Consider the following 7,034-nt stretch of genomic DNA (forward strand, 5'->3'; position numbering starts at 1 on the left):
ATATTAAGATCTCTCTAAAAAAAAAAAAAAGACTGCCCGGACCACAGGCGATCTAGTAGGGGTGTGGCCCGCCCCTGTAGGGGGTGGTCTGCTTGGCGTTTTAGGCCGTCTGTGGGCCCAGCGGTCGGGACAGTTTTGTAAAAAAACTAAACACGGGACAATTTTAAATTTTTTTATTTTTTTGGGTATTAATAAAAATGGCCGAAGTTTCTACCGAGCTTCCAATTTTCTTGGCATTTGTCTTCACCGAAATATGGCTACTCCAGTACTCCAACCGTACGCGGAACTCTTTATTTCCAGTGCAAATGTTATCTAACATTAATGATGTGTGGGGTCCGCTGTCATTCGGTAATTATTTTCTTCGTAATGCAACAGGTCTAGGTAGTCTTTCCTCAATCCCTGGAGAGCTTTTAATTTGGTCTGTTCGTTTCAGATCGGACGGATCAGATTAGATCTTGTAAATTTTGAAAATATTTTCTTTTTTTTTCAAAATTTACAAGATCTGATATGATCTGTCCGATCCTAAACGAACGGACCAGATCAAAAGCTCCGCACAGTCTGCAGGGATTGGCTCCGCAGAGAATACGCTTCCCTTTTCTCACACCATGTATTCCTCCTCTTTTTTTTTTTTTTTTTTGAGAAACTTGGGAGTGGCCGCCAAGGAACCCCGTCTATTTCTCTGCTCCAAGCAACTCTCCCAGCCGCCTGCTTCTCTCTCTTGCTCAAGTGTAAACCCTAGGCTTTGGCAATGGCGACCACTCAAGCCCACGCACCAGTATCCACCATTCGTGCCTCTTTTCAGCGTTTCCACTCTCCCACCAAAACCCAATTGGTACATTTCGCATCCAACCCCTTCATTTTTGCCAAATTCGGCAAGACATCTTTCTCTTACAAACCATCCAAAATCAAACCCTTAACAACACCCCGGGCCACCCCTTCCAGTTCTTCTCCGACCACCTTCCATGGCCAGTGCTATGTCCTAGGTGACAACATAGACACGGATCAGATAATCCCAGCGGAGCACCTAACTCTCGTTCCATCAAAACCCGACGAATACAAAAAGCTAGGGTCTTTCGCCTTTTCGGGTCTTCCCTCTTCTCAGTACCCGATACCATTTATCGAACCCGGTACTGATTCCACCAAGTACTCCATAATCATAGGGGGTGCGAATTTCGGATGTGGGTCGTCTCGTGAGCACGCTCCTGTAGCTCTTGGTGCGGCTGGAGTGCGGACTGTGGTCGCGGAGTCGTATGCGCGAATCTTCTTTAGAAATTCGGTTGCAACCGGAGAGGTTTACCCACTGGAGTTGGAACTGGAGGGTGTGAATAAACAGTGCAGCACTGGAGATGTTGTGACAATTGATTTGGAGAAAAATATGTTGATTAATCATACCAAGGGGAAAGAGTTTGTTCTGAAGCCGATTGGGGATGCTGGGCCTGTTATTGATGCCGGGGGTATTTTCGCATATGCAAGAAAAACAGGAATGATATCTTCGGTTACGTAAGGTGATTTTTTTTTTAAGTATGTGGTATTTGAATTTACCGATTCATACCAATGCAATCACTGTTAGGATTATTTTTCTGGAAACCACGTGCACTGTTATTTCCATTAGCTGATATCCTATTGGAATTCAGATCACCCCATGTACCTGACTCGAGCAAATTACAAATGGACAGTCCAGGACCGTTCTTTTAACTTGGTACAAATCTCAAAGGGGGGTTAGAAAATAGCGAATCGGGTACTAGATAAAAAAAACAATGCTCTAACTTATAATTTCCAATGCTTTGACTTCTAATTTTCAATGTTATTAACTTATAATCCTAATTACCCCAATCATAATTCAAGGAATTTATCCTAATTTTAACCTTAATCGGGTTTAAACCCATTAGGTTACCGGGTACTAGATAAAAAACAATGCTCTAACTTATAATTTGCAATGCTTTTGACTCCTAATTTTCAATGCTTTATATTTATAATACTAGTTGCCCATCATAATTCAAGGAATTTATTCTAATTTTAACTTTAAATTTAATCTGAATTACAAATCAAAATTCCATAGGGGAGGGGGGGAGCAAAAACAAAAATTCCGTGGACAAAGTTGGTTTGGACATATAGATCTCCACCCCCCCGCTCACACACCCACCCTCACTTCCTACTGGGTCCAGCCCTAAGATTCATATTACCCAGTAAAAGAAAATTTGTGACCATGTGTACAATCTTTCTGTTATTGCATGTTTTGTAATCTGTAAACTTGTTAGTATGACCATTTGACACTGTCTCTTTCTTTTTCCTTCTAGGCCAACTTGCCTCTGGAAGATTTTAGCAGTGCCTTTGTAATGCCTAAAATTGTGGTTTTCTTGAATATGGTAAGCAAAATTGATGTTTTTTCTTGTGGAGTAACCTGAGCTCTTTTATTTTGATTTGTGTAGGTGTCTTGGAACTTTTATGTACTTTATTTAGGGTTGAGTAGTTATTTGTAGTTGGTGCTGTTATAAATAAACAAGTTGCACTATGCTTGTGTGGTTGAATGTTTTGAGATAATGAAGTAATGTAAGAAATAAATGTTAGGAAACTGGGAATTAATAAAATCCTGGTTTTGCATGTTATGTCTTTTTATTTCACATCCAAGTAAGAGATACCTTGTATCTGAGATCAGATTTTTGGTTGAAAGAAAATCAATAGCTGCTTCATGAGCTTCACTTTTAATGCTGTATGCACAACAGTTGTCGTTTTCTCAGAAGAAACACACAACAGGTTGTTCAGTGTATTGTTTTTAAATTAATTTTTTATGCATTTTTGTTTCTTCGTTTTACTTCATTCTTCTTTTCTAACAGTACCAATTATTTACAGTATTTGCATCAGAAGACTTCTGCATGGGCCTGCAAAAATCAGTTCATGTACTGATAGCAGCCAAAATTTTTCTGGTGTGCAAAGTTTCTTAGGTTTGTCAATGTATAGAGAGAGTTCAATACCATTTCTGGTCATTTTTGGAAAATGTAGAGGTTAGAAAAGAAACAGGAAATATGGCAAAATTTTGACAAAAGGGAAATCCTTCAGTTACTAACCAAAATCCTTCAGTTACAATCCAACAGCAACAGTAGATTTCATTGCACATTTCATGTTCAGTTTCACATTAATCAGAGCTGTTCATTCGCTGCGTCTATATCCCGATCTCTTTGAAAACAGAATACCACTGACCACTGTACAAGTACATGAAAAGCAATTTCCATATTCCCTAAAAAAACAAAAAACTAAAACTAAACTTGCAAAATAGTTTGTTTCTTAAACTCAGCTCTTGTTGTGTATTGGATTGGAGCCTCGCCGTACCTTCCTTTTGCTCATGCGGGTTGTACCAAGTGGAGGTGGAACTGCGACCGGACCCTTTTTTGCATTCGAGTGTGCAAATTGCACAGATGTACTGACATGGATCTCTTTCATTCTGATTCCATTGTTTATTCTGATACTATGAGCTATAGATGAGTATAGAAATAAAAGGCAAAGAACGAGTAGAACAGGATAAAACCTAGAAGAGTTGGTAGTCATTCTCATTTCAGAAGTTAGAAGAGGAGAGAGGGTTTATTGGTGTCATGCTCTCTTGTTTGGATTTATTTATATATATATATTTGTATATTGATATCAGGTCTAGATTTGGGTCTAAAAGCATTAAAGAGTGATTCTAAGGCTGTTTTAGAAGGTTCGGACTGAATAAAGAGATTGCGGTACAGTTACATACCTTGGAAATCGCAAAATTAAAGCATGATTGGAATGGAATTCATATCACCTGAAGTCAGTCAAATTTTGAGTTTAAATCCAGATCGTCAAATCTGCGCTGTGCATTTTATCTCAGTTCAGATTGATTTGGATTCTGATCGGACGGCCCGGATCTAAACTGAAAATTTGAATTACTTCCGTGGATCCAAACTCATTGGAATGTGGGTCTAATTTCGGAGTGCTAGTTTCTTATGTCCTGTTGTATTTTCAAGCAACCAAAATGCGACTTCAATTTCAAAGTGTTCAAGTTGCGTGTTTGGTCATTTATATGGAATGAAAATTGGGAAATCGGGGTGGTTCATGGATATTGGATCAAATTTGGTACGATATCTAGCCGGAGTTCCAATCTGCATCAAGATCAAATGCATATAAATTTTTATGTAAATCAGACAAGCTATGATTGAATATCAGATCAAATTTAATTTGATGTCTATCAAACTGCCCCCTCCATTCCGAAATTTGGAGGTTAGAAGCAAAATCTTCAATGCAGAGAGCGAATTAAATTTGTTCACCTTTTAATGCCCGCCCTCGAGTTAGTTTTTCCTTTCAATAATTTATTTACCGTGAAAAAGTTAAATTAATCACTAGAGATTCTAAAAACTGGATGTACCATTATGTTACGGTCCTAGTATCAGAACCAAACAAATCGCTTTATTCTCTGATCCAACTATGATAGAGAGATCAGAGACCCCTTAATTTTTTTTGAAATCTGACTTAAAAAATAGCAATAACCACTTAACCAGGCAAGCGAAGCAGCCGAGTAGGTACTTTGCTTTCTCGTTGCCTTTGTTCCCTTTCTCGCATATACAAACGAAAAACATTTTTTCTCACATTTGCAATTGAAATCTCGTATGATACACTATTCTTCCTTATGACGCTTATTACCGAAAATTTTAAAAATACTCCTGTTCAAAAAATGATAAACAAAAAAGCCACTAAATTCTAAAAATTTCATATTTAACACGTCTGCACCATAAAATTACGGACATAAATTGAGTGTTCGCAACTTCACGCCACAGACACAATTTTTCCAAAAAAAAAAATCGCAAACAAATTAGCTGCCGTCAAAGAGAATTAAAATGTGTGTGCCCCAATTTTTTTTTCCCAATCAAGAAGTGTTGAAAATCCAATTTTGATCAAAAGTGCTGAGAAAAAAATATTTGTCTGCAATGTGAAGTAGTGGACACTCAGTTTCTATCCGCAATTTCACGTTACGGTCTTTACGGACGGGTATTTTTAAAAATTTATCAGATTTTATGATTTTATGATTTATCATTTTTTGGACGGGTATTTTAAAAAATTTCAACCCTTATTTGTGCGCCACTTTAATTTACAAAAGGATATGTTATATCGAAAATAAAATTATGTGACAGCTGTAATAATCATTTAAATAATTATCAAAGTACAAATAAAAAATAAAATTATAAATATGCGCGCTTTAAAATCAATCGATCATTCAATGTACGATTTGAAAAATTTGCGAATTATTTCATATCAATACTTGTTGACTGACTAAATTTATATACAAATACATTAAATTAGTATGTAATCTACCGAAAATCAGGCGTCCGGATTATTCATATACATTTCTTTTTATTTCGATAACAATTTTGATTGTTGTTGCATTTATGATGCAAACATAATGTGTGAATGTAGCCCTTAGTTGTTATCATACAATCAAAATGTGCTAATATTTGATTGTTATCGACAACAATATCTTAGTGCCATTATTCAAACATAATGTGTGAATGTAGCCCTTGGTTGTTATCATACAATCAAAATGTGCTAATATTTGATTGTTATCGACAACAATATCTTAGTGCCATTATTCTGCGATTGAATCGTCAAGTTATATGTTTAAATTTTTTTGTAGGTAGAAGAAGATGAAGAAGAAGATGAGCTATTTTGGCTCGAATGCTTCCATGCACATGAGAGACTCTTCTTTAAAAAATAAAAATAAGAAGAAAAAAAGAAAGAAAATAAATAGCATATGGCTTTGAAATAAGTACACATGGTTTCAAAAATTTTTGTTTTTTGTTTTTTTAGTAAAATTGGAGGTCAAGTCACCTAACTATTTAATACATTTGTAATACAATAATAGATTTTTTTCATATGAGTTTCAAATTCATAACCTCTCATATAGAGACCATGTGTCTTTGCCACTAAATCAAATGTTAGTTCTTGTTGGTTTCAAAAGATTTTTTAGCTCTTTTGTCTTATTTTTTAGAAGTATTTTGTAAATAAAGAAGAAGAGAAACGAAAAGGAGCCCAATATTTATTTGATTTGATGGCAATTTGAATTGAGAAATTGGAGGGGTTTTCTTTATTCATGAGTAGGTATGAGAAAATTTGGTTCAAGAGGTAAAAAAATGCATGTATTTTGTCTCAGATGCGAATCTGAAAAAGGAATTGCGATTCAAAGCAAAAGTTAGGGGAATTAGAAATGGGCTTTTGATCTCGGCCCAGAGGAAAATGAAAGTAATGAAATCTATTAAAAATGAAAGAGATCCGTGCGGGATTGAAATCAACCCGTCTCCCTTCGTATTTTGTCTTCTTCGCGACCTTCACAAACGCAATCGTATTTAATAGACATGATTTTCAATTGAATTTTGTTGATCGGAAGGGTATATTTGCTGGAAAAGAATTGATTTCAATTCAATAGTATTCAATAGACATGATTTTCAATTGAATTTTGTTGATCGGAATAAAAATAGAAAAGAATTGAATTCATTTCTAGTTTTTGATTGAAAAGTTGATATAATAGAAGGAAATGATTTCACTTTAAATGAAAATGACATTTTTATCCTTGTTCTTGCTTAAGTGTTTCTTTTGCTGAAATAATTTTATGTTTAATTAAAATATATATACTGATCTTCTCTGCTTTTATTAATCTGTGTACCGGTCACATAAATACTAATACATCCAAACATCTTGTTGCAAATGTTACATGACACCCTTTGTACCAGAAAAGCTGATACAACGAACCAAACACTTTTGTACCGTATTTACAACGGAACTGAAGGGAATTTAGAAATAAATACTTTTATTGAGTAGTTGATGCCAATATCAAAGTTGAGTGTTAATAATATTAATATAGGATCAACAGTTCACACAGCAAAAACCCCGAAATCACAGCATCTTTACAACTTCATAAAATAAAATAAAATTAGAAAAAAAGGCATCCTCCATCCTTCTAGTACAACCTACACCATAACACAGCCTCTTGAACTGCCCAGCCTGCTATCAACTCAGGCCGCAATGAC

At 35.6% G+C, this 7,034-nt stretch overlaps 1 protein-coding gene across 4 annotated transcripts; it reads left to right on the top strand.

Annotated features, from left to right (window-relative positions):
- The first annotated feature begins 632 nt into the window (after nucleotides 1-632).
- LOC144551277 (3-isopropylmalate dehydratase small subunit 1-like) lies at nucleotides 633-2,606 on the top strand. Of its 4 annotated transcripts, XR_013510793.1 has the most exons (3): nucleotides 633-1,505; nucleotides 2,298-2,391; nucleotides 2,430-2,606. XR_013510793.1 is itself a non-coding variant. In XM_078299182.1 (2 exons), exon 1 carries the CDS (start codon nucleotides 749-751, stop codon nucleotides 1,502-1,504), a length of 756 nt encoding a protein of 251 aa, XP_078155308.1. In that variant the 5' UTR covers nucleotides 633-748; the 3' UTR covers nucleotide 1,505; nucleotides 2,298-2,606. The 4 variants fall into 4 exon arrangements, 3 of the variants coding, with proteins under 3 accessions (XP_078155308.1, XP_078155309.1, XP_078155310.1); XM_078299182.1 differs by having other exon boundaries at nucleotides 2,298-2,606; XM_078299183.1 differs by having other exon boundaries at nucleotides 2,317-2,606.
- The last annotated feature ends 4,428 nt before the right edge of the window (nucleotides 2,607-7,034 follow it).

The sequence above is a fragment of the Carex rostrata genome, chromosome 3 (genome assembly GCF_964058835.1).
Source record: "Carex rostrata chromosome 3, lpCarRost1.2, whole genome shotgun sequence".
In the NCBI taxonomy this organism is placed as follows: Eukaryota; Viridiplantae; Streptophyta; class Magnoliopsida; order Poales; family Cyperaceae; genus Carex; species Carex rostrata.